The sequence below is a fragment of the Dermacentor silvarum genome, chromosome 1 (genome assembly GCF_013339745.2).
Source record: "Dermacentor silvarum isolate Dsil-2018 chromosome 1, BIME_Dsil_1.4, whole genome shotgun sequence".
Taxonomy (NCBI): domain Eukaryota; kingdom Metazoa; phylum Arthropoda; class Arachnida; order Ixodida; family Ixodidae; genus Dermacentor; species Dermacentor silvarum.
Genome location: NC_051154.1, coordinates 400,669,351 through 400,695,260, shown reverse-complemented (window position 1 = coordinate 400,695,260; position 25,910 = coordinate 400,669,351). Strand labels below are relative to the sequence as shown.

General features: G+C 45.8%; 2 protein-coding genes across 8 annotated transcripts in view; one reads left to right on the top strand and one right to left on the bottom strand.

The window, feature by feature from the left end:
- Positions 1-1,065: 1,065 nt before the first annotated feature.
- Positions 1,066-13,822, top strand: LOC119437552 (CDGSH iron-sulfur domain-containing protein 3, mitochondrial-like). The gene is made up of 3 exons (XM_037704553.2): positions 1,066-1,289; positions 8,417-8,650; positions 13,587-13,822. The coding sequence occupies exons 1-3, from the start codon at positions 1,230-1,232 to the stop codon at positions 13,767-13,769; spliced, it is 477 nt and encodes a 158-aa protein (XP_037560481.1). The 5' UTR covers positions 1,066-1,229; the 3' UTR covers positions 13,770-13,822.
- Positions 13,823-20,739: 6,917 nt separating this feature from the next.
- LOC119437550 (uncharacterized) overlaps positions 20,740-25,910 on the bottom strand; it is a 110,141-nt gene continuing 104,970 nt past the window's right edge. For all 7 annotated transcript variants that reach the window (XM_049660696.1, XM_037704550.2, XM_037704551.2 and 4 more), the window contains 2 exons: positions 25,780-25,840; positions 20,740-21,402 (listed from right to left, as the gene is read on the bottom strand). In XM_049660696.1, the coding sequence (XP_049516653.1) occupies positions 21,390-21,402; positions 25,780-25,840 (74 nt within the window). In that variant the 3' untranslated portion in view covers positions 20,740-21,389. The remainder of the gene's footprint in view (positions 21,403-25,779; positions 25,841-25,910) is intronic.

Sequence of the window (25,910 nt, the reverse complement as noted above, 5' to 3'; positions counted from 1 at the left end):
GGTATACAATAAGAGCTTCGCGGATTGCTGTTGACATATGTGTTGGTCCCTTCTGCTACCAAGTTCGAGCGTTTGATTTTTGATGTGCAGGATTAGTAGACGGTGTACACGCGCTCTCTCACGCGTCGGGCCTTTAATTAGCAGACGGTCTCGCGAGCTTTGAGGATGTAGGCGGATGCTTTCTGCGTGAACAGCGACGGGGCACGACCATGATTTCGGAGTCTCTCCACAGCAATTTTAGGGCCAATAAATATATTTCATCACCACCACGATTTTGCTTACGTCCGTGTGGGAATTCCACTTAAATTTCTCAGGCAATGAGCTGGCTAGCACGACGTAATAAACTGGGCTTTGCGAAAACGTTCTACGCGCTCAGGCTACGATTACACTGTGCTAGCTTCAAGGTTGTGTCGGCGACGTACGCCTCTGAGACTGCACCATTTCGGAGGCCACGCTAATAAAAACGCTGGGGAGGGGGCTATCTACGAGTAGCAAAGAGCAGACGACGGCAGCCAGGAGAGTGACTTCCGGTCGCGGTGCTTCGACCGAAATCTCGGACAGTCTCCGACACTACTTCGACCAGGTTCTATAAACGTTGACTTCGACAGCTGGATCACGTGACTGTGACGCGCTCTTCTGTCAGGGCTAGTCAGACCGGAAGCCGTGGACGGTTTGCGGACAGTCCGGGATTGCATAATCGAAGAGGCCCAATGTCATCTGCTCACACGGCTCGCGCCAACGCCTCCTATACACTGAGGGGGATAGGCCATAGAGTTAATATAACTGGGATAGGCCAAGAATCGGGCGTCTCTCATTTTCAAAAAGAATTGTTTTTGCTGCCATTAATGCCGCTATCTTTTTGATACGGTGACTAGATGGTTTTGCCTTACATGATTCTATAAGTCAGCGTGGAAGAGAACAAAAAACTTTCTTTCCTCCTTGGTTCTACTACTCGCAAAAAAAAAAAAAAAAAAACTTCAAGAGTTAAAATTATTCTCCTTGATCAAAAAGCATTGATGACGTCACGGCCCCGCTTTTATTTACCGTGTAGCAAGCCGATGTGTACCGATGTGGTCTAATCCACAGCCAAATGGGGCCGTGGTGAATTCAAGGTGAAACCAGCCTAAACCATGTGGGGAAACGTCTGAGACCCCTGTTTCTGCACCCGCCGAGCTCAAATAGCTGCCGTATTCACACAAACTGCTCAGTTCTGGCCGTTTCCAGGTGCCATGAAGTTTGTGCAATGGTGCATTAGCGGCTGGAGCCGCGCCGTACCATCAGTAACGCGGGTGAGTGCTGCTGAGCATGATCGCCGGCTTAGAAGCTGCGCTGCAGACGTCTTTTCTCGATAACGACGCTCTTCCTTCTTCTTCTTTCTGGGGTTTTACGTGCCAAAACCAGTTCTGATTATGAGGCACGCCGTAGTAGAGGGATCCGGATTAATTTTGACCACCTGGGGTTCTTTAACGTGCACTACAACGCAAGCACACGGACGTTTTTGCATTTCGCCTCCATCGAAATGCGGCCGCCGCAGTCTGTACAGCGTGTGATGACCGCCATCGTACACCATGAAGGCACAACGAGTACGAGCCACTGGCTGCTGTGGAGAAAGAAACGGGATTATTAGCAAGACCGACCTCACGCAGTTATCGCTTTTACTATTTATCTCCATGGCTTTCATACCGCAACCGCCGTTGTAGCGTAGTGACTTGGGCATTGCGATGTGGATGAAATGCAAAAACGCCCGTGTACTTAGGTGCACATTGAAGAACCCCAGGGCGTGGCTCATATTCATATCGTGTTTACAAGAGCGCGACGCTAGCGTATCGCATTTCCTAGCGAGTCATCATAATGCGATGCGCCAGCGTGTTATCGTACGAAGGCGTCCGATATAGTAGCTCACACGAGCCAGGCTTGATGCGATGCTTACATTAAGTCGCTAGGATCGACTTCATTCACTGAAGTAAGGCCTTCCTAGCGCAATGTGTGCAGTTGTGCGAATTGAAACTTGTGTGAGGAATCTCTCACCTTAAAAGAAACACGCGCCTCGAAAGCTTTTGCTGGTGTTCTGAACAACCATTGCTTGGTGTAAGCACTTGTTTCCCTGTCGGAGTGCACCCGAGATTGTATGAGGTTAAAGGAGTTGAATCCTTCACTACCTTGATGTCGCCTCGTTGCGCAGATGCAGGAGGTGAGGTAGTCTCTGGGAAAGAAGATCTCGCTGCACATCCCGAGGAGTTTCTTTATCCAAACAAATGTGGCTGCAGAACCATTTTTAAAATGATCATGCACCTGTCGCCATGGGCTGCCCATGTGGAAAATGGTATTACCAGGCTAAGTGTTAGAACACTAGTGTGTTTCTGCATGCATCAGAAAGTAATTCGTCCCACTCTCTTATATGGAATAAACATACAGGATGCAGTATCTGAACAAACTACATTCTTTGCTGTGCAGTTTTCGGTAATTCATTGCAATTATTAGTTGTGCAGCATGTTTCTATGGGCTTCCAACTTGTGCTGTAGGATTCGGGAGTCGTGGTCTCAAGAGTCTGGCTTCACACTGAGGCTCACACTCTAGCCTACGCCGCCGGTGCATCTCGTGGAGACTTGGCGAGCCCATGCCGTCGCCCGAGCCTTCTTGACGAAGGTTTCTTCGTAGCGAACGAGGACAAGAGGTTGAAGCAATGGAACAGGGGGTTTATTTACATAGCAGAGGCAAACTTATTTACAGAACAAGGTACACTCATGTTGGCCAGAGTACGGAGCGCAGTACATTGTTCTTGTACCAAGAGCTACATGTCAGAGCAGACTACATCTTTCAGGGAGAGCACACCAGAGGAGCCGTCCACTTAAATCCACCTTGTCCTCCCTAGATCCCAAGGCTAGGGAAACCCACAATCACACCATCCTCCAGACGGAGCGTCCGTAGTCGTCGAAGTCTTGATGGCGAGATCACTCCGGCACTTTTGTTGACTGAACATGATCTGAGAAGTGCCCTCAGGCACACACGGTTCACTGCCCCAGAGAAAGGAGGGTGGGGGGTTTCCTGGAATGGGGCCCAGCAATTAGCTAGTTCGTCTGACGGTCGGCTTTAGCGGCCAGCAGCAGCCATAATGAAGTGGCGTAGAACATACTTTCATTGGCGTTTCGCGGTGCCAGTGTCGAGGTCGGCGGCCAAGTGGCATCCATCAACCACGTATTCTCCGTGAAACATGTCACACCATGGTGTCACGGCTGGTCTGACTGATGGGACGTACTGTTAACTTTGCAAAGCTGAAGAGATTCGTCTCGGGAAATCAGGAGTGGCTTGAAGTAGCAGTGCACAGAAGGGTGCCGTCATTCTGAAACAGTACAAGATTGCAGCTTCAGTTCGCAGCTGGTCGCTGCCGTGTTCCCATGGGGCAAAACGTACTTGTGTACTGAAGGTTCAGTGCACACTAAAAAAAACAACCTTACATCATCAATTGATCCCTAGCCATGTACTACGGCAGGAATAGCATCAATTATCAGTATTACCCGCCTCCACAATCTCTGCTTGCATGAAATGCACTCCATGTGACATGAATCGGAGGTTGTAGCTGCTGTGTTACTTGTGCGTACTGTAGTGTAGACCGAAAATTAAAGTAAACTTGATCCTATTACCTTAAACATACTTTAGGGGCATTGCATACTACAGTGTGAATGATAAAAGCCAGATATTTTCAATGTAAGTGTCATGATAACATTGAAAAAGGCCAACGCAGTGACAGCTGTGTAGTGGGGGAGGCTATTCCACCAATTTGCAGCTTGGAAATGTATGACTTAGGGCACACGAATATTAAGGGGATTTGGGCACATTACGTAATGTGTAGAAGAGGTGCGGTTACAAGAGAGGTGTTGACTTCAGTGAGAAGGTCTTAGCCTGGCATGCTGCTGCATGTGTTGGGAGGAAGCTCAGGGCCAACTACGATTTCCCTATTGAAGTGCATGCAAAACACCTTTACGAGACAACCACTAGATGGATTTGAACAACAGCCATTGAGAGAGAAAAGGAAATTCTAGTGACTCTAGGAAGCAAAACTTTGATCTATGACGGATGTTCTCGTAAAAACTGCCAAAAATTGGTAATTCTGCACCAAAAGCAGATATCGCAGTTCTGTAAACTGCATCTGTAGACAAAGCATCTAAAGTGTACAAATTTGATATCAAAGATTTACAGCATACGTGACGTTACAACATTTACGAGCGTTTTTGCAAAAGTGATACTCATAAATTAGTTGGTGTATTTTACAGCAGTGTCTAATACATCAGTTCTGTCCTCTTCACGGTGCACCATCAAGTGCAGCTTACAGAATTCATGTTGTTTTTTATTGCTGAGTTACAAAATTGTAAACTTGAAACTTGAGTATTCTGAAATCTTGCAATATTCAGGAATTTTTGAAAATAAAATGATAGCTTAAATTCCATTTCCTTCTGTTTGTAAATGTTATGTTTTCCTTTTAAATGCAACAAACTTAATCCAAGTCAGTGCAGTGAATGCTGGGAGAACCAATTTCTCCATGCCCATGTGTTTAGACCCGAGCTAAAGCTTCCTCTTAAAGGGGTACTGACACAAAATTGCTGTCGGCCTCATAACTACAGTGCTTTGCCGGAGCTCCATGAATGTGTAAAGAAATCGCGAATTATATCCTTTTTTAGGTTGACCATTTCAAAATGCATGCCAAACGGAGCACAGATTCTCGGCGTGGCGTTTGTTTACAACTTTGTAACCATCAATGACAATGACTCACCAGAGGTACCAGTAGAATCGGGTGTACCTCAAGGCTCTGTATTGGCGCCTTTACTCTTCCTCAAACACTACAACTGTGATAACCCATTTTGACCACAACAAGCACCGGGACGGTGCTTCATCGGCCGGGGATAATGTCACGAGCCATGGCTTCGAGCTCCTGGCGAACAATCCTGGCCAAGTGGTTAGGCGTCGAGAACGGAGGGGGCGTCATGGGATCTTCGCACGAGGAGGTCGCAGCTGTGTTCGGGAGTCTGTTAAAGCGCTGAGTAATCCGTCTGCTTTTTGCTTGTTCAAACCGCCTGCATTCTGTGATGATGGAGTCAACCGTGGTGCAGTGCTTACACAGAAGTATGTTGAAGGCATCGTCAGCTATGCCTTTCAACACGTGGCCAACCTTGTCTGCCTCTGGCATGTCTTTGTCAACTGTGCGGCACAAGGCTAGCACGTCTTGGATGTATGCGACGTACGATTCCGTGGACGTCTGAGCTCTGGCCGCCAGCTCGTGCCGGGCTGTCATTTGTCGCGCGGCCGATCGACCAAACAATGCGCGCATCTTCTCCTTGCAGACGTCCCAACTCGTCAGTTCTTCTTCGTGCGTGTTATACCACACGCGAGCCGTGCCCCGTAGGTAAAAAATGACGTTGGCGAGCATTAGGGTCTCATCCCACCTGTGGTGCTTGCAGACGCGCTCGTACAATAAGAGCCAATCGTCGACGTCATTGTTGTCCGTGCCGCAAAACGTGCCGGGGTCGAGGGGTTGCGAAAGGACCACGGTTGCTGGAGCCGCGGGCGCGGGCTGCGATGACTGCGTACTGTCCTCAGCCATGGAGGCAGGAGAAACGTGGCGTCCGCTCCGAAGATCCAGGGCCGGGTGGAATAGAACCCGCAACCTCCACCAAAAAGATGTTACGGGGAGTATTTAATTACCGGTAAACGGCTAGCGCTTGTCTAGTCAAGACTGCACAGAGCGCACAGGTTCCAGCAGGTTTCAGTCTGACAAAAGAGCCTCTGACCCAGCCCCACTACAACGTCTTCGTCTTTGCCATGGCTCGTGACAATATTAACGACCTGCCTAATGAAATCACTAGTTCTGTTTGTTTATTTGCCGATGATTGCGTAATTTACCGAAAAATAACTAATGATTCTGATATGGGGGTTTCATTACAATCAGACCTTGATAACGTTACAACCTGGTGCTCCCGCTGGCACATGAATCTTAACACCTCAAAATGTAAATTCATGAGAATCTCACGTAGCAAAGTATCTTTTTCTAACTACCATCTTAACAGCATCCCACTCGAAGCGGTATCATGTTATTAATACCTCGTAGTGCACATCACAAATAATCTCTCATGGAAACGACATATCGAACACATTACATCAAAAGCTAACCGTATGCTGGGCTATACAAAACGAAATTTTGCACTCACACCCTCTCCCCTAAAAATACAGTTATATGTCACCTATATTCGGCCTAACCTAGAGTATGCATCATCTGTATGGGACCCTCATCAATTGACATTAATTAACAGCTTAGAAGCTGTGCAGAATCGGTCGGTTTGTTTTATTCTTAACAATTACCAGTGCACAGCAAGTGTAACTAGCATGAAACTTGCCCTAAACATATCTCTCCTTTCTAAACGCAGAAAAATCGCTCGCCTTTGTCTGTTCCATAAGATATACCATTTAATTCCCACACTCCAGTCACGCTTTATCGAACCAGCCTCTTTTACTTCTGCACGCTTGGACCATCGTCATAAGGTGAACATCCCATTCCACAAGACGTCTACCTATGGTAATTCATTTCTTCCAAAATCATGCCAGGAATGGAATCACCTATCGGATCCACTAGTCTATATAACTAACACCGATGACTTCCGTAAAGCACTCACTAACGTTATCAAGTATGACTTGATGTGAATGTATAGCGAATCAGTTCCGTTTTCTCCTGATCAGTATTGTTTATAAGTTATTTCTATTTTCTTATCCGTCTAGTGTACAAACAGTATGTTTTGTATTATGATTTATTTTCTATCATTCTCTGTTTATTGTCTCACTCTAACTTGACCTGTATACCACACATTTATATTTTATCTATATTACCGAAGTTTTCTGTTTTTTCCTTTGTATAATGAATTTTTTGTTACCATAATAGTATGCTTATTGTGTCGCTCCTACTTGCGTTATTTTTACATTATACCGTGCACTGTCATCTGATTATTATTCTTGTTTTCCTTTCTTCTTTTTGTATAATTATCTGTATCTTTAGCCCCTCCCCTCTGTAATGCTTCATTGTAAGCCCTGAGGGTACTATAAATAAAAAAAAAAATAATAAAAAAAGTCCTCTCTGCACGTCACGAAAATTTGGGAATTGGTCACAAACTGCTGACACACCTGCAGTTCAGCAGTAGTGGTCCAGTGGTAGCAATCCAGACAATGACCGTGCCTTGCCAAAAGCTGCGCGCACGCCGCATAAGCCATTCTTTCACCCTGCACTTCTGAGTCCTAACGGGGTATAATGAGCTTGGTTCTCTGCTGTCGCTTGTGTCACAATGTACACTGCCCTGGGCCCTTCTCTCCCCTCTTATCCCGTCGTGCAGAGCTTGTGACAAGGCGACCACAATGTGGCTTTAACAACTGCACTGACCCACGCATCAATGATACCACATAACCCCCCCCCTCAAATTTTCACGATGTCCAGAGATTGCCCTTGTAAACAAATGCCACGTGAAGAATTTTGGTGCACTTCTTTAATTTGTCTATATTGGATAGATTTGCAGTGGTGCCTTGAATGCTTGAGGAGAACACGACAGAGAATAATGTCACTTGCAGACGATGGCAATCCCTGATGCGTGAAGACTAGAAGGGACAGAAAATGTTGATGTATTTGCAAGATGTTCGTAAATGGGTGCGTTTTTAACAGAAGTGATTTTTTCTTGTGATGGTATTCATTTGTAAATCTTATATGTTTGTGCCCACTGCAATTATGATATGGCGGGAATCATGGCCGACAACACACTTGACAACGTTGGTGGGAAAGAAAACACTAAAACTTTTGGGAATGACTAAGTTGAATGTTTTGTTCCAAAAAATAATGATGCACTTAGAAATGAAAATTCTGAGGAATAGCTTTGTCAAGAATGCAAGACAAGGTATGAGCAACATTAGTGACAGAATGGTGTGGCAATATAACCCACATATTCCGCACGTCATATAAGAAGGCATAGTATATACATATAGCTAAATATATTCGGGAGGGCCTGCCTGGTTGGGGACGATTTTCTCGGCCGCGGATGCCGACACCAACGCCAGATTTTCTGCGACACGGGGCCCTTAATGCTATCGCATTAAAACATGTTAATTGCTGTAATGAACTGTATTTGTTTGCCGCCACTCTTAGGCCAGATACTCATTCGTTTGTAGAAGTCGTTTTCCTCTAATGGCATTGCCGTTTAGCAGCCGACTAATGACATGTGAACGCCATTAGGTACAATTGACATTAAATCTTCCCGTGTGGCAGGAGAACAAAAAAACTTTTCTGTCGGTTCTCCTTTAAGTGATGGTAATGGAAAGGTGCCAGCACAGGATGGAGGGATGCGAGACTTGTGTCAGTGGACATGAACCGAGGGTGTCACATTCTCTGCAGCCGAGCTGCCGTTCCCTGCCAGCCGCCTTGGGCAGCCGTGCTGGCTGTCACAGTGGCTCGTCGACACCACCAGCCGAGTCATTTCCTGAACTGTCACCACGTCCAGAGAAGGCATACCATTCTGCCTACACCCAGCCAACCAAAGGCCGCATCTATGACAAGAAGCCATTCCGATTTGAGTGCAAAAAGGGGCGCGTCTACCATTGGTGCACCTGTGGGTTCAGCCACACCCAGGTAATCTCTGGTGGAGCATCTCGGGTGCTTTTTGGGAGAAGAGAAAAAGAAAGCGTTTCTGTGTTGTATGACTGTTCAGGAAATGCATTACATTTGTCACTGTTGGCAATGGGAGGACAAGAGGGTGCTTTGCAAGACGATTCCGCTTTGCCAAGACAACAGGGCTGGATTTATGGGTGATGGGGCAGCAGGGATAGTTGTTCCTTGTTTAGCATTTTTATTTTGACTTGCATTACGTGAATAATTTTAGTGAAGCAGCAGTCAATAATTCGAAACGGGATTTGCTTTGTCTGTTGTGCCATGATCTGAGACATGCACCTTGTTCATAATTTGTATACCATGTGCGATAGGACTTCATGCCGTTGTCATCATTGTGTACAGTTAGGGGAGCTTTGCATAAAGTTCAGGTATTTGGGACCTACATTGGCAATATTAGACCGCTTAGTAAAGCAATCACCCTTGCCATACGAGGCTCTCAGAAGGGTCTCCTATGGAGCACAGACAGAAGATTCGTACTTTGCACATGGAAAGAGATGGCAACATAGTGTACGGTTCATACAACATTGCAAGAAGAAAATTTAACGGAATGTACATATTTTTAGAGACATGCATACAAATATGTATGCAAAAGGAGAGACAACATACTTAAAAAAAGGAAATTTGTGTTAAATTCAATGCATCACTATACAATTTTACAAGTAAGAAAATGGCAAAGTTGTGGCAGAACAAAATTCATAAGAGAATGTGGAACACATGAAGGATAATCAGATGCATAAGTGTTTTTAAATAATAGATAATGTGAGACTTTTTTTTATTGTATAGAAGCCGATTACAAAATGTGCTACCTATGAATTTTAAACTTCCCGTAATTATTTTTGAATGTGGATAAGCACCGATTATTGTTCTGCAAAAATATTATGTGAATAAGATTAGTCAATGTGGAGAAGTATGTGATCAATATGAATCCTAAATGGCAAATTAGTTAGTCTCATTTGGATTCATTAAATAAATCTACTCTAACATCATTCTTAACACTGCCTCCTTTGCCACCACAAATCTTTGCATGTTCCGTCTGTGCTGTGTTCTTCCTTTCATGGGGAATGAACAGCACTGGCTGTACGCCCGTTTGGCTTGTACAGCATGCTTTTATGACTTGTTGTTATGGCAACCATGTGCATAGCTTGAAGCCAGGTTGGGAGACAGCTTCTGCTGTTAATGATAACATCAAGGTTACGTTTCAGGGGCCCTTTAGCATGTTTATTCTCTCTCTCTTTTTTCCAGGACTGGCTTTAGACAATGTATGTCACTGTGCCCTTCTAGCTCACTCTGGTATAGTTGCATTGTTTACAAGATGGGCAGATACATTTGCTCTCATTGAAAATGCCTTTTGGTGCCAGCCCAGTTCATAAGTAGACAAGCTGAAGGGTTGCAGTCTCCTACGAATGACTCATTGCTGGGAATAGCTGAAAAGCACAGCAAACTAATGGAAAGTATTGAAGCCTTGGTGGAACTGCTATCAAGAAGGCACGATAAAATGACCACAACCATTGCTGATCTGATGAACTGGATGTGCACCTACCTGTGAAGGAGAGCAGAAAACTGCATTGATGAATTCAGAGATTTGTTCGAAAAGGAATAATGTTTAAAGTCATGGTGTGACAATGAAGACCTTCAGGCTGTTTTTTTAATCGCTCTCATAGCAGCTAAAAGGGACACTAGAGAGGGTCAAGGCTGCTGCAATAGCCCGAGTATGAAAAATTTTTTAAATACGTTAATACCTGTAAAACCACACTGGCACTGGGGTGCCAAAATTCAATAATCAACTTCTTACCATGAAGATGACGGAAATCTGGTTTTGAAGGAATAATTTATCAGTGTAAAGTGATTTTGTGTTTCTCTTTGGTGTCCCTGTAATTGTCGACTGCTGACTGCAGCTCATACAGCTGGAAAGACACCACTCATAATTATGTCATTTATTAGCAAGCACAAAGTCTTGACAGAAAGAAAGGTTTTCACTAATTGGAATCGAGATTTTTAAGGCAGTCATTCGAGTTCGTCTGGACCAAGGATGGAGTGGGCTCGTCATGAAAAAAACTCAAGCCTATGGTGTGCCGAAAATTCTTAGTGAAGCTGACCTGTTAAGGGGGGGGGGGGACTGACCCAGGAATGTCCAATGAGCTAGATTCCTTTGCAGAATGGATGCTTGAATGACAGCATTTCTAGCTAGGTCTTGTACACATTAATATACGGAGCATCAGAAAGCACTGGGATTTGCTGAACCTGGGCAACTCATCGGAATCATCATCAGCCTAAATTTAGGTCCACTGCAGGATGAAGGCCTCTCCCTGTGATCTCCAATTACTCCTGTCTTGTGCTAGCCGATTCCAACTTGCACCTCCTAATTTTCCACTGCCTTCAACTGCGCATCCCTTCTGTTGGCACCCATTCTGCAACTTTAATTGCCTACCAGTTATCTGCCCTACACATTACATGGCCTGCCCAGCTGCATCTTTCCCACTTAATGTCAACTAGATATTGGCTACCCCCGTTTGCCCTCTTATCCACACCGCTATTTTCCCGTCTCTTAATTTTAGGCCTAGCATTTTTCGTTCCATCGCTCTTAGCGGGGTCCTTAACGTGAGCCTTGTTCACCTCCAAGTTTGTGCCCCATGTGTTAGCACCGCTAGAATGCAATGATTGTACACTTTTCTTTTCAACGACAGTGGTAAGCTCCCAGTCAGGATTTGGCAATGCCTGCCGTATACACTCCAACCCATTTTTAATTATCTGCAAAGTTCCTTCTCAATGATCAGGGTCGCCTGTGAGTAATTGACCTCAATAAAAATACTGCACAGACTCTAGGGGCTGACTGGCAATCATGAATTCTTGGTCCCTTGCCAGGCTATTGAACATTTCCTTTGCCTTCTGCATAATAATCTTCAAGCCTACACTTCCACTTTCGTGGTGAAGGTCCTCAATTACTGTACTTGTTTCATCTCTAGTGTTGCTGAACAGGACAATGTCATGTGCAAGCCGAAGGTTGATTAGATATTCGTCATTGATCCTCACTCCTAAGCCTTCCCAATCTCATAGCTTGAATACTTCTAAGCTTGCAGTGAATAGCGTTGGAGAGATTGTGTCTTCTTTCCCGGGGCCCCTTTTTTCTTGTTAGGCAATATCATACTTTTCTTGTGGAGAAGCACGGTAACTGTGGAATCTTTGTAGATATTGCCCGAGGTATTCACGTATGCCTTCTGTACTTGTCTGAACACTTAGTACTACCCCCATATTCTGGAACATACCTCTACACTCCACCCCGACCTAAGAAAGTGGATTGCAGTGCCATAGAGTTGTCTATATACGAGGAGGAATCCTGGCACTGGGATTGTTCAGCTTCCACGGGAACGATGGCTAGTGCATGGATTTGTCCAGTCTTTGTGCTTGTTGCGTACTTGTGACATTGCGCTTTATCCTTCCAAATAGTCTCCTAATACAGCTAGACTGAGTTCCTGCACATGGGCGTAATCATTTCAAATTGTTGCAATTGCAGCGGAATACCTTCTTGAATGTGATCCAATTTGCAAAGCCGTTTCAAGCCAAAAGGATGCACCATATCCATCATTGATCTCATGCGTGCAGCTCCCGTAGACACTAGTGCCACCTCTGGTAAATTTTGTAAGAAACTCTTTGGACAGTGCCGCCCCGGTGACAGAAAAGTGGCCACTGCACTTCATTGACGCCCCATGGCAATTTTTGAGAAGTGTAGTGTCTTATTCGGCTGAGGGTAGGTGCTGTGCACAAGTCGGTGGAATGGAGCTTCAAGTAAAGGATTGCTTGAGAATACAGGGTTTAGACATCCTCATATTAACAGAGGTCAGTGTTTTAATACAGTCCAAATCTGCAATGCACTCACAGTGCTGGTATTTTAATGCAATATAGCATTCTGAGGGCTGTGTTTGTATCCAACCGTTTTCCCGCCTGCCTGGGTCATTGGGTAGCGCATCGGGCTGGTTGTGCTTAGGGTTCACCGAGTATGTGGCGATGTGTACATATGTGCTGCTCTTCAACGAACCTCATTCAGGCCGTTATGGGTCACAGTAATGAAACTCGATGCCAATTTGGAGCACTGGGTGTGTGCCACTCGATTTGTTCTGGTCTTCAATGTGCCACTCTACGATCACGAAAAAGATCTCTTAAATTTCTTTGATGCTGGATGGAATTGAACCCACATCATATGGGTTCCTCAAGGATAGCAACCCTGATGCTTTGAGGCATCAGGGTTGAAAAAGGCATCCCACTGCAGTACACGCCTGGTACATAACTCGTTTCGACGGTGGCACTACATTGTGTCGCTATAGTATTTATTCAATGCTAAATGCATTGCTGTCGGCAGTCATTGCAATATGGGTACCACCGAATTTTTAATTTTTTTGTTAGAAATGAATGAATAATGGGTGGTGATAGTAATAATGTTATTTAAGGTTGGCGTGAAGGCCAATTAGGTGCAAATAATTCTCGGCAAACCGACTGCAGTGGAAGCCATTGTCTTTACAGGCTAAAGCTACTACTTTTCTAATTATGCACTGTAGAGGCCTCCCAATTCAGATGCAAGCGCTTTTATTTTAGCTTTAATGATCTATGTATACAAAGGATTCACTGAGCCTATTTTCAATAGAACCCAGGCAGCACTGGAATAACCCCAGGGAATGGGATGGCTCTACATATTCGTGTTGGGACTCTGTCAACCAGCTCCTCTGTGGCCTTTTGCAAAAAGGCATTGAAATCGGTCATGGGGGTCAAGGAGTGGAGTAAGCAAATGTCACTTTGCTTCCTCAACTTCATAATTTGTTTATCATACTTACTTGCCGATTATGAGGACTGCGAGGTCTGCTTGCATGGAAGCTTACACTGTGGTTACCTTTACTGTGTTTTTCAGCCATTCTGCGATGGCAGCCACAGAAATCCACACCTAAAGATTACTCTTAAGCCAATTCGCTTTGTGGCCGAGGAGACACGCTCGTACTGGTTCTGCAATTGCAAGCAGACGGCAAACAGGCCGTACTGTGACGGCACCCACAAGCAGCCACACGTCCAGGAACAGATATCCATCATTAAATGACTGCCCTTGGCTTTGGTGCACGCATTGCTTTGTAATAAAGCAGTTTCTTGCAGTGGTTTTTGTGTCACTGTTACGTGGTTGAAATCAGCCTGCCGTAATGAGTGCTGAGCATTTGTTACATTTGCCAGACTTGTACCAAAAACACAAAGGCCTGAGAACACAAGAGAAAAGTTTACAGGAAAATCCAAGTGGTTGAACAAGGGATGCTCTAGAACGAATGTTACGCCAAGCGGACCTGTCTTTATCAGGACCTTGACAAAGACAAGTGCCCTTGTTGAAACACTGACCCCCACAGACATCCCTTGTTCAATGAAAGATCTCAGCAGACACCGAAAATAAATTAACACTAGAAATTCGTGGCACCAAGCATCTGTAATTGAAAACCTCTTTACCAGCAGACTAGGTGTCCAGGCAGTATACAACCAGATTCACTCTGTCAAATTAATATTCACATGCACATAGTTAGTGGGCCTGCACTTGTGACCGATTGCAAAGGAGATGAAATTTATTTCAATGGGCCCAAGGAACTCCAATCACTGGAAGCGTATTTTGTAGTCTCACACCATAGCAGTATTTGTAGGGAGTACAGGGCTGTTAATGCACACCGTGGTTGCCACATGGCTGCTTGGAAAATGCAGTTCTGTTCAAGCCACCGGACTCTCGAAATGCATTTACAATGTAGACCGCTTACAACGTAAGTTGCCGGAGTTGCGAATATCTGCACTATAAGCGGTACCGCACTATAACCAATACAATGATTTTCAAGCCCTGCACGTATACAAAACATGTAAACCAAGCATTTAGACACACTTCGCACTATCGCACGCACATCGTGATTACGTTTTCGCCAGTGAGCTGGCGAAAACATAACCGCAATGTAGCCGGTGCTCTTCAAGTTCGACAGCTTTGCGCCAAGTCAAAACGAAAGATCTGTTTGCCGCAACTCCTGCGGAAAAAACCGTGACCGCTATCGACGCGATCGTGGATGACTGCGCAGTTACGAAAGCCCGCGGCCGACGCGGTGTTATGCGTGGCAGTTAACGCAAGAATACAGGTTTTAAAGACACAAATAGGCTCGAAGCGTTCCGGTGTTGCTGTCATTCACGTACGATTTCAACTGATTGCTGTGGCGATGCAGACTCAGCCACTTCGTTTCGGTTGGACGCTAGCACCGTTCTTGCTCTTTTGTGGCTCACCGAGCTCCAAAAGTAGTTTGAATTTACCGATGTGCGGCCAAATAAGTCCGAATTAACGAGAGTTTGATTGCATTGAATAATGCATGCACCGGCCAGGAGCACGCACCTTGTTGAAAAGCGTGCTCGCTGCCGCCCTTGTCGGCGAGATTTTCCCGCGGAAGCCGCATTATAACCGGTATTTCGTCTCACGCGGCTGCACTGTAAGTGGTATGCGTATGCATGGAGTTCTATGGGAGGGTAACCGGGAGTCTAAAAAGGCCGCGTTGTAGCCAGTTCTGCACTATAAACGGTTACGTTATAAGTGGTCTATACCGTATTACATTTGTAACCAATACCTCAAGCAGGCCTGAGGGACTCCTCAAAACAAGTTCACTAGGTGACGGATTTTCGATTTAATGGATGCATTTCAGATCATGTGGAAAAATGGGAGCAAGAAGGTTCACAGCGGTCTGCATCTACTATCACTTACTAAGGACTAAAGAGCAAGGTTGACAGCATTTCATGTGACTTGCCCAACAACTTTTCATGTTTCATGCACAGCCTGCGAGAGTCTCTTGCAAAACTGGCAGCATGGGTCCACTTGCCTAACATAATGTGCAGGACGGGCAACCGCCTTGGCATGCGAGTGGTCCTATGCCTTCAGCTGATGCAGCAGATGCTTTGGCCTGTTGCTATCTCTAACAGTTTTGTTAGTGAGGTACTACTGCCCAGCCATTGGTTGTGGGGAGAGCATGGCTACCTGCAGATAATATTAGTGTGGTGCTTTCCGAGACTGCATACCCACTTTGCTGGGCACTCGTGCTGGCATATAATGTCACAAACCTTTGATTGTGTGCACTTGCATCTGATTGGCCTGCACAATGTCGTAATGCTTCACTTCACTTGCATTCTGTTGTTGTGAGAATGTGCTTGCGTCTCCAGGTACAGTAACAAATGGCTAAGCTAGATTGTTTTTTGTTGCGGCAACTTTATTTTCTTTACCGTTAGTAGGCACTTGATTCAGCTGTTGCCCCCATTTCAATTTCTTAGTACAATCTGATTGCACGGTTGACGTAGGACTGGATGACTTGCAGCTGCTTTAATACTTTGCGAAAGGTACTGGAACACATGCATGACAAAGCAGCAGTCATGACGACAGGCGCAAAGGGACATCCTTGCATACTCCTGGGGTCATGTGTAACTAGCACAGTCTCAATCGGAGGCCCTACTACTTTCGAAAATATTGCTCTCAGAACTGGTGAACAGGCTGCATGCCAGACACCAGTACAGAAGCATCCTTGAAAGTGATCACTGGTGCCTGCCAAGCTTCAACACAATGTGCAAGAGGGAGCTGTTCGCACAACTCTTGTTACTCTCGGCTCTTGTGGCATCCTTTATATTAAACCTGGTGCTGCTGAGGACATTATAATATCTCTCATAATGGATGGAACATTAATTAAATTCACTACTCCATAATTAAAAATTCATGGGGCACATTGGTTCAAACATGAGGCCACACAGCATTTTATTGCTGTTCGAAAAAGGTAGCCACAATAAAACGAGCACTCTAGTAAACCAATAAAAGTAGACATGCAATTTACATTTCAGGGCTGCTGTGGGTCTAAATATTTATGCATTACGTGATCACCCTGCATCTGGTTTATTACGTGTTGATGATTGGGCCCATATTATGTCTAAAAGCAGACGTGATGACAGACACTTTTTTGTCACAATTATGCCAACAGAATACAAAGTACTAGATGTTATGGTTACGGTTAATGTGATGCTCCACGAAGGCATTTGAGCTTGCACTGCCTTTCCCGACAGCTTTCTGGTGCTTCCGATTTCTTCTTCTTGCCACAGGCCCTGGTTAAATAAACTACTGCAAGTACAGCACCTCGTCCTCTTGTTGCACTGCTTTCTATCATTTTTGCAAAACTGAGACCTTGTTACACATATCAGCATCCTCTCAAGAGTGACGGACAGTGTCACAACTGTGGCACTCCATGGGACAAACGGAAGCCATGCATAGTAATGTGGTACACAAGGGGAGCCATCTCAAGACGTGATTGGCTTCCCTCCAATTTGTAGCACACCCTTGCTTCTTAGATCGTAAATAAAGTTGACTATGTTCAGAGTACTGTGAGTTATCTGTGACACATCTCTCTTGTTCCAATTATAAGTGCCACTTATAATTTCAATTTGAATCAATGTGCGCTACCTATAAGAGAAGTGCGCAGGTGCTGGTGAGAGCCTCAGACACGGTAAAGTGAAGTATTGAGTGCCAAATTAATGAAGGTCAACTAGACCATGATTAAATGAGACAGACTTCGATCAAGGTTCAAAATTCTTCAAAAATTGACAAGATGAAATTCTGTCAGACTGCTGACTTCAACTGCACTCATATCTTGAAAGCAATAGGACAGCTTTCATGTCAGTGGACACGTGTGGTCGATCATTTGATGTATTTCTGGTTTTGTTTGCAAGGCTACCAGGGCAGTTTTCTTTTTTTCCTTCAAGTAACAAGTGAGGATGAGAACAGATATATTAAGTCACGTGCTATGTTAGTTGGAAGTGTCACTCATGGCTGTCACCATCACTCAAAAGCTATAGGTCTCCTCGATTTGGCTACGCTTTGCGGACTAGAAATGCAGCACTACTGTTCTCGATTCAACAGTGCTACAAGCGCCACCTGCTCTGCCCTTCTCTATGCGAGTTCATTTGAGGACCAGTTTACTTATTTATTTATTTCAGTACTCTCAGGGCCAGAGGCATTACAGAGAGGTGCATGAATTCTCGGCACTGAGCGGGGTGCGACTTTTCACAACAAATCCGTGCAGGGGCGGGGCCTCGCCTCGATGACGTATCACCATTTTCTTTTATTCTTCCTCTCTCTTTGGCGGCATTCCAACGCTGCCGGCATTGCGTTGGAACGGAGAACATGCTGAGCTGGTGGTGACTAGGCACAACTGTGGCTGCTGTTAAGGGATCGATGCTATTCCAAAAAAAAATGCATCACTGTTTTGATCTGAATATAATCTCGCTATAAGGGAGGGAGCAGTCTACCTGACTGGAGCAATATTTTTTTTTATTTGGGGTGTTGCTACTTTGCACTCCACAATGACCGCACCGCCAAACAGATAGGAAGAAAAAAAAAAGAAAATGGTGATACGTCATCAAGGCGAGACCCACTGACCGGTTTGGAAGAGCAGGTGCCATGCGAGCGCTTAGTAGCAGACGACATGGCAGATGCATCTAAAAGGTGTGGGAATGGCATTCTTTCGTACTTTCTGGTTAAAACAGTCGGTAGAAAGAGCTGAGCATATGTTCAGTGCCCGACTGGTAGTTGGGACAGGTTTGCAAAAGGACTGCAGCACGGCAGCTTTTCATTTGAGCAGTGTTCTTGTACGCTGCATTTCCTGATGAGCACAGCATTTAAGGCTAACATTTTGTTGCCACCGTACTACTGCCATTCAGGTTAGAGCAACAATGAAAAGCAAGTAGGCTTTGAATTCCTGCATGCTTTTGTGAAATATGCTCAATCGCCTGCAGCAGACGACACAGCTAGCTTCCCCCTCCTCTATTTGTGTGCAACATGAGGCGTGTAGGTGCCGCACTAAAGTAAATGTGAGCTTGTGCAACACCATGTACAGCACTGCCAGGAACTGGTGCAGAAAATGCAGTCAAGTCTAGTATAGATCTATACCAACTAGGCTACTCACAATGTTTCCAAAGTATGACCCTAGAGTAATAAAAGCAACATCTGCAGTGCCTGCCACCAATGCAGTGACATCCTGCAACACAAGGCTAAGGTGGCCTTAAATGCGCAGAGTTGTCGACTCTGCGGGTGACAATGTCGAGCGAGAGACGGGCTACACGTCGGGGAGCCAGGGCTGCTAAAAAATGTACAAATTATATGTATGTGGAATTTACAAACTGACAACGAATGTTTAGTATGCCAGCATGTGTTTATGGAGTAACCGAATTATGTCATCCTCATTTGTACTTTCGTGTTGCCGGGAAGATTAAACTTAAGTACAGTGTAGACCGCTTATAACGTAAGTCGCCGGAGTCGCGAATATCCGCACTATAACCGAAGCAACAATTTTCAAGGCCCGCACATATGCCAAACATGTGCACCGAGCTGCCACGTGTATGCGACAGTCGAGGAATGCGGCTAGAACGTTTGCATTCAATTTACAGTCGAATCTCGTTAATTCGAACCGAATCACGCGGCGCGCCTCCGACCGGCATTGCTCCGGCACCGCCATAGAGTAAAAGCTTAGGAGAGACCCCTCAATGTCGCGCGCGAGCGAAACAAAGAAAAAGGAAAAAAAAAAACGCGGCAGACATTTCACCCTCTCTCAAATGGCAAGGTCGCCGATTCTGCGTTGCGCCGCAACATGCGTGTACGTTCCGACGTCTCGGCCACGCTACCGTAGCCAGGTGTAGAAAATGGCAGTGAACCCTCCTTTCTCCTTTATGCTTCCTCTATTTTCTAGTCACGTGTTTACCTTGCACGCTGCGGCTACAGCGCAGAGGGAAGCAGCGGCGCTGTCCCAGACAGGCCAACGAAACTGCCCACGCCGGCAAACGTCTGCTTACCGATAACGGCAGAAAACGAAACTTCGGGGAGCTGGCGCCGAGCTGGCTGGAGCGGCGGCGCCTGCACAGCGGCGGGTGCACACGGTGACAGTCGAAAGTGAGGGAGCTACGAGGGAGGGCGAGGGGAGCCACCGAAGCGGCGGAGTTGCCGAGGCGAAATCCGCCTCCCTGCCGCCCTCACATTCCACGGTCTCCGCGTGCGCCCTTCGCCGTGATGTGCCGGCGTCGCCCGCTCCCTGAAGTTTCGTTTACTGCCGTTATCGTGAAGCGAGCGTTGGATGGCGTTGGCAGTTTCGCAGCCCTTGCTCGCTATGCCTGCCGTGATATTTCACGACTCGCACTCAAGATTCTGGTTTCAGCCTCAGTGGCTGTTCGTTCGCACCACGTGCCCTTCTTCTCCACTTCGTCTTTCTTTCTTCCTCGAGCACTCCTTGGGGTGCCCGTTTGAGGGGAGCGTTCGCCGTCTCCGCTGAGTTCCGTACTCCCACGCAGCCGCACTGTAACCGGTATTTTGTTTCCTGCAACTGTACTATAAGCGATACGTGTATACATGGAGTGCTATGGGAAAATTAACGGGAGTCTGAAAAGACCGCACTATATCCGGTCCTGCACTATAAGCGGTTACGTTATAAATACTATGCCAAAATGTGTACAGCCTTATGCTGCTAGGACATCTAAACAAACCCATGGAAGGGCACTTGCTCCAACTTTCGTAAGGATGAATGTGTATAAATACAGATTTTTCCCTAAAAGTGTGTTAGAGTGGAATGCTCAAACCCTCGAGTGTGTTACGATGCAAATTATTTTGTATGCGCCACTACTGTGATCGTCAATTGCATGTCTTGCTTGCTTTTAATGTATCGTCTTTTTTTCTTCCTTGTTACTTGTACGGCCCCTCCTATGTGCACCACATGGTGGTCTGCCGTATTAGTAAATGAAATCTGCAAGGAAGCTGTCGAGAGAACGCAATGGCAAGGGCCTCGTTTGCAGCACAGCAGTTGGGCATTTACCATCGCAGGAATAAGCGTTGTCTTCACAACCAAGCGCCACTCCAGTGGGCTGTCAGTTTTTAGCCCACATCCATCTTAACACACTCGGCGAGTTCCCCACATTGCCTAAGTTTGCCCGGGGAAAAGCCCAAATGTGTCTGAATGACTGACATTATAAAACAATGAACGTGCCCAGTCAAACCAGATGGTGAGCCCAAATAATTGAGCATTTAATGCATAACTTAAAAAGGCATGAACAGTCAAAAGTCATGAACAGTCATCAACAAATGAAATGTGATAATTTTGTGCTGAACCCATTGTTGCATATCTTGCAGCAAAACAAGGCGTGTTGGCTCTGGACAATACCCAGATGAAATGGTTGGAACTTGTACACATGACTTCTGATAATTTCGAAATGATTATTAATAGGAGCCAGTACTTCTAGCCCCCAAGCAACAAGCTGCCTAGCACACCATAATAGGGCAGTAAATGCACGCAAGTCCGCATGCTCAAATGATCACATTTCGTTTGCTCCGCACTCTTACCACTCAATGTGAGCAGCTGTTGTAACGGAGACCCCGAATTCTGGTGTCACTCAACATAAGGAACTGAACCAAAAGAAACTGGCTACAAACATGACACACACACTTGGGATGAGTCGCAAATGAAGAACATCGGCCTCTGGCTACTTGTGTTCGCATTGTTGCACCAACGAGTGCTGTCCTTGCTAGTTGGGCACACAAGCACAATGGTCACAATGTCTCTTGGGCACCACTGGCACAACAGGCCGCATCCCACGATGCTCCTTTACCACACTTTTATTCGAGGCCAGGGCACTTGGCATGCTCCAATCACCAAGTCTTTCTGCAACACAGAGAACACCACTAATTTTGCAATGCCGTGATAGACAAGTTTGGCTTGAATCAGCCAAGTGGCATGTTCTTTGGCGAGAAGCTTGTCGGTGAGGGTTCTCCTCTTTCTTTGATCTGGTACACACCCGACTTCACCCACTGGCTACCTTATGTGCACTCCGTGGTCCATACGCATTCCACACAAACTACGCTGTCACATTTGTTATATAATGCTCCGTGGTAATAAATGCTGAAAAAATTTTGAAAAATCAAGTTTTCTTTGCAATATGAAGCGGCACTTTTCAGTTCACTGCCAGTAAGATTAATTTTAAGTGAAAAAGCTTGAGACACTCAGGCATGTGAAAAGCCATGACGGACTGCCATGATGGACTGCATATGGCAGAGTTCGGCCGAACATGGAAAATGCACCCACTTCAGTGATCATAGGTGTCTGAACATGCGTGCACATGTTGCAAGAAATATAACAGAGAAAATCAAACCACCCCTAACACACAATGCCATCTATTAACAATATTACTAAACCTGTCCAGCATATAAATGGCATAATGGCTGTCCCACCGTCTACAAATTGCTTTTTCAACCAACAATGCCTCCCACCAGGCGAATGGGCGGCGTTGCCAATATAGCCCCCGTTCTTGAGCGCAGCTGGCTTTCGCAGCCAATGGGTTAATGGGTCTGAACTAAAGCTGAGCACGGAATCACTAGTAGAGACGTGAGGGCTTAGGAAAAAAAAAAAAAAAAAAAATTGCTTGTTTCTTCCCAGGGCACAAAAAGTGGGAAAAATTAAGGGTTCAAATTTACCCAGTAAAATACTAGAGTGCATTGATGTATATTATGCCAAAGTTAGTGTCATTCTGCGAGTATAAAAATTTAGGTGACATAATTTAATCCAGTTCATATAACATTTTTGATGGTGGTGGTGTGCTGCACCTCAGTCACTCAGAGCAGCACATGCGACACTTATCGTGGGGCACAGGATTCAACCGTTTTCGGATAAAGAAAATGTCAGGCCCTGGTAACGAGCTCATTTGCAGAAAAAAAAAAAGGCTTTGAAAGCTTCTCGGATACCTTGTCTAGCCTGTCCATGGATGTCTGGGCCGGTACGCAGAACAGAATTCGTCATTTTTAAAGCAGTAATGGCAGAGACATTTTGCCTTACTTCTGTATTGGATAGCTGTCACCTAGTAATTATGCTATGGAGCCTCCATCTCTCAAGAATGCAGCAAATAATGAATTACATTATTTTAATTCGACCAGTTAAAAATGTGTGCCAAGTGAAGCGTAGTTTTGGACATGGAAAAGCAGACTATTCATGTCACCGAAACCTGCTGTGGTGGCTTTATGGTACTAGACACCACTGAAGCTTGCACACACACGCTATGACCATGCTGCCGAAAGATTGGACCACAAACACTAGATGAGACAAGAGGAGAAAGCGGATTCTCCTGCGTTTCCAACAGAAGTGTGCAATTAGAATGGTAAACATGGCAGGTTTCGGTGACACGATCACCGTATAGCCTCCAATCACTGCACCTGGCTTTATGACATGCCATAACAAATAATCCTCTTATTTATTCGCTCCGAGATTCTTGGTACCTTTCGGAATTTTCCTCTATCAAACATGAGAGCTGTGCACTTTTATTATTGCAACAGCAATTAGGTGGACACTCCAGGCGAACTTCTGCAGTCGCTGGGATGCTCCGTATAAAGTCCAAGTGCGATAACATTGTGGTCGCGAGCCGTATGCTGTGGTATGCCCTTTTCTTTCTCGCCTTCCTTCCGTGGTTGCTGTGCGTCTATTTCACACCACTTACTATATTATACTTCACAAATGGTAAAAATCTTTCAAAAGATGAAGCGCCAACAGTGACAGCACATTAGGAAGGAACAAAGACAGGACAGGCGCTACTTGCAACTGTTTATTGTGGTCAAAAGTGGTTGAATATATAGCCATGGGGAGAGGGGGGACGAAAAAGGCGGAACACTGATTGTATGAATGCGCACGCGTGAGAACACTGAAGATGGCTATATATTCAACCACCTTTGACCACAATAAACAGTTATAAGTAGTGCCTGTCCTGTCTTTGTTCCTTCCTAATGTGCTGTCACTGTTGGCGCTTCATCTTTTGAAAGCTATGCACCAACTAGCCCCACAACGTGTTTTACTGGTAAAAAGCTTCCTGTACCGACAGTAGCAAGTTTGGTATGGCAGAAAAATGCAAATAAACAAACGAAAAAATCACATCTCACTCGATGACAGCTGACACTTATTGTCAAAACGCTGGTGTGAAGAAGCGTGGCCGCAGCAGCGAGCAAATTTGCCACCTCTCGCGAACGAAGCGGCGAGAACACAGCACACAAGAAGCTATTAGCCCTCCGCACGCCTAGACTCTGCACTCATCGCAGATCGTTTTCCAGATAGGGCCCACACGACGGCACTCCGCCACGCCATACGCAGCCGGAGTAGAACCTCCTCGAAACACTCGCCTTGCATGCTACCTTCCTTCCCTGCGCGCGCGAGATTGAGCCACCATCCTCGGCTCACCTTCGCCCGCTTTTATTTGCACCCACAGCACACGGCATGTGGCCACTTGTACTTTATACGGAGAATTACGGCGATGGCAGAACTACACCTGGAGTGTCCACATAATTGCTATCGCAATAATAAAAGTGCACAGCTTTCATGTTTGGTAGACGAATAGAGCGAATAAATAAGATTTGTTAAAGTATGTCCACATATTGCAAAAACTTCTACAAACACGTCCTTGCATGCACTTTCATCAGCTGTCATTTTTACTTTTGTATGATAAGGAAGGCTAGGATATTTCTGGAAATGTTACATCACTAGGAAACCGGAATTTACAGGCTGGATGTGGGCTTCGTAGTTCCATCCAACCCAGTTTGTACTTCCTCATCTGCACAGCACAGTCACTGCTGTGCTGACTGACGCTAACATATTACACGAGCAGGAGATACAAACAACCCTTCGTTCAATGCGTCTTTTTGAGAAAGACTTGTTGATAAATTATCCTAAATCTGTTTTCAAGTTCTGTGTGCTTGGGCTTGATTCAGCATTATGACAACTTGGAGACACGCAAAAAGAGGCTTGTGTGTCGCCTCTTTTTCTCTGTGCTAATCGTGTCATCACGAAATAAACAGAAGTAACTCCATATTTGTTGGCGATACAACTGCGCTCCTCTAAAAAAAGAAAAAAAAAGAAAGAAAAAAAAAATGTCACAGTTTCGCCCTAAGGGCAAAGCAATGAATGCGATAGCAACACAGCAATATCATACGAAGTAAGGTGAGCGGCTTTGGTAGCAATATGAATTGTAGTAAACATGAGCTGATTAAGTAAGCAGATGTGCTGCGGCGTAAGTAGACCGACATGAAGAGAGACTCGATGACCACGAGAAGGCGCGTGTGAAACGGTGGTGTTGATGAGAAGCGCTTCCCGTGGGCAGCGCGTGCGAAGGGACACACCTGTAGCGCTGCACTGCCGATCCGGGCAGCATTGCATGTGTAGCGTGCGTTGGAAAATGTGGCCCGACTATTACTAACTGAATGAACAAGCGTGGTGTGAGCGCGCACAAACAAACATGAATAGATCACACTGAATGACTGCAGACAACGACTGTCAAAACGCTGGCAGCAAGCGCATACGCCGCAGCGGCGAAGGTACGTGCGGTCTATCGCTTCAACGGAAACTGAGTGGCGAATGCACGGCGCATAAAGGTCAGAGCCGTGTGGAGATAAGAGACTGTGAGGGCGAGCGACGAGTGCGGTTGTTGGCAGAGTAAAAGTGCGCCCCCCCCCCCCCCCCCCCGCTCCCTCCGGCGCTGGCTTCCCGCTTCCTTGCTTGCGCGTGGGAGATTGAGTGCGTTCGCTCTCCGTGATAACGCGCGTCCCCGCATGCTTCCGCTCGGGCATACGGCGCGCGGCGTAGATTTTATCTATAAGGAACCTCACGGCGACGGCGACGATGACGACGGCAGAAATCCGGTTGAAGTGTCCATATAATTGCTATCGCAATAAAAAGTATCGCACATTGAGAAGTGATTGCAAAGGGTCGGTGCAGTGCCAGCAGAACACAAGTGCCGAGAGAAAGCACACTCGACAGGGGCATGATGCTGCACATAACTGGCCATACTGAACGTGCCGGTGAATAGAGTTAAATACTATCAGCACACGGCCACTTTTGCTGTTGTATAGCGCCAATAATTAATTAAACAATGCCTGACTGTATGTGGGCACATTGAAGTGAAGCATGGACACTATATGTTAAGCATCCCACACTTATCATTCAGCTCAGTGCAGTATATCCCTTACACTTTGGGGCATGAAACTGGCATCTCGCAAAAGTTCAACTCACCTGCCGTCCTCGGGGAGGGCAATGCTCCAAGGCCCAGACCGTAGTAGAGTCAGGGGTCGCCCTGCAAGCACAAGGCCACCTTTGCTTTGGCCAACAATTTCCTCAAATACTAAACAACACAATGATGTGGG